The sequence below is a fragment of the Eulemur rufifrons genome, chromosome 16 (genome assembly GCF_041146395.1).
Source record: "Eulemur rufifrons isolate Redbay chromosome 16, OSU_ERuf_1, whole genome shotgun sequence".
Lineage (NCBI taxonomy): Eukaryota > Metazoa > Chordata > Mammalia > Primates > Lemuridae > Eulemur > Eulemur rufifrons.
In genome coordinates this window covers 43412319-43413960 of record NC_090998.1, presented here as the reverse complement: position 1 = coordinate 43413960, position 1642 = coordinate 43412319, and the positions used below count along the sequence as shown (strand labels likewise).

The window sequence follows — 1642 nt, the reverse complement described above, 5'->3', positions numbered from 1 at the left end:
GCATAATTTTCTTTTGATGAAATTTATAATTTTAAAATGAATGAATTATTTTGAATGTAGAACCAAGATCTCTAATTTTTTAACAACTGGAAAATTTTGGAATTAATTATAATTAATTGGAAGAGTGAAAAAAATCAGCTATTATGAGTTTTACAGATCAATTTTCAAAATATTTAATAGTTGACTGTTACAGTTCTTTTAAATTCTTCATTCACAGTTTCTGTTGCATGGGTCTACATTATATCTTCAATATCCATGGAGTATTGCCTCTTACATGGGTGTGTTTGTGAACATGGATCCTTTCATATATCTTTTCCTGGATTTAACTATACTCATGTAGTTTCTGATATTTGTATTTTTTTATTTTTAGAATTTGGCTGAAATAACAAAAGAGAAATGAAGAACCATACAAGGCAGATAGAATTCATCCTTCTGGGACTGACAGATAATTATCAGTTACAGATCATAATTTTCTTATTTCTACTTCTTAATTACATGTTGAGCATTTTAGGGAACTTCACCATCATTGCCCTCACTCTGCTGGATTCCCAGCTCAAGACCCCCATGTATTTCTTCCTCCGTAATTTCTCTTTCCTGGAAATTTCATTCACAACTGCTTGCATTCCCAGATTCCTAATCACCATTGTAACCAGGGAAAAGACCATTTCCTATAATGGTTGTATATCTCAGTTGTTTTTTTACATATTCTTGGGGGTTACAGAATTTTTCCTCCTGGCTGCTATGTCGTATGACCGGTATGTTGCCATCTGCAAACCTTTGCATTATACATCCATTATAAGCAACAAAGTCTGCCATCAGCTTGTACTCAGTTCTTGGGTAACTGCATTCCTTGTCATTTTCCCTCCTCTGATGTTCATTCTTAACCTAGAATTCTGTGCTTCAAATATCATTGATCATTTCATTTGTGACATTTCTCCTGTCCTTCAACTTTCTTGCTCAGACACACATTTACTGGAACTGATTGCTTTTTTCTTAGCTGTGATGATACTCATTGTGACACTGCTTACAGTAATCCTTTCTTACTCTTACGTCATGAAGACAATTCTAAAATTCCCTTCAGCTCAGCAAAAGAAAAAAGCCTTTTCCACCTGTTCTTCTCACATGATTGTTGTCTCCATCACTTATGGTAGTTGTATATTTATCTACATAAAACCATCAGCACATGAAAGAATTACTTTAAGCAAAGGAGTAGCTGTGCTCAATACATCAATTGCCCCTTTGTTGAACCCATTCATTTATACTCTGAGGAATCAGCAAGTTAAACAGGCCTTTAGAGATGCAGTTAAAAAGATATTTTCTGCTTCAGACAAGTAATACCACTTGAAATAATTAACATGAAGACATATAAGGAATTTCGAACAAAACACTAATTTGTTGCTTCTAAATAATTGCTATGTAATATTTAATTGTTTGTATTATATTAGCTTGCCGGAGACTCAAAACTATTTTTATCCTATTTTCTGGCTTTAACTTTCTGTTATTCAATATGCAAACTTTTCTATGTCAGAAATAAAAAAAATGCAAAATTCATTTTATGTAAAAGCATGTTAGAATAAGATGAATGAGAGGTTTTGGTTATATTATAGAATATTAGTTTTGAGCAGCTGGATTTGTTAAATAA

The 1642-nt window shown here is 32.4% G+C and overlaps 1 protein-coding gene across 1 annotated transcript; it reads left to right on the top strand.

Moving 5' to 3' along the window:
• The first annotated feature begins 396 nt into the window (after positions 1-396).
• On the top strand, positions 397-1335 carry LOC138396974 (olfactory receptor 6C70). The gene has a single exon (XM_069490805.1). The coding sequence runs from the start codon at positions 397-399 to the stop codon at positions 1333-1335; it is 939 nt and encodes a 312-aa protein (XP_069346906.1).
• Positions 1336-1642: the final 307 nt, after the last annotated feature.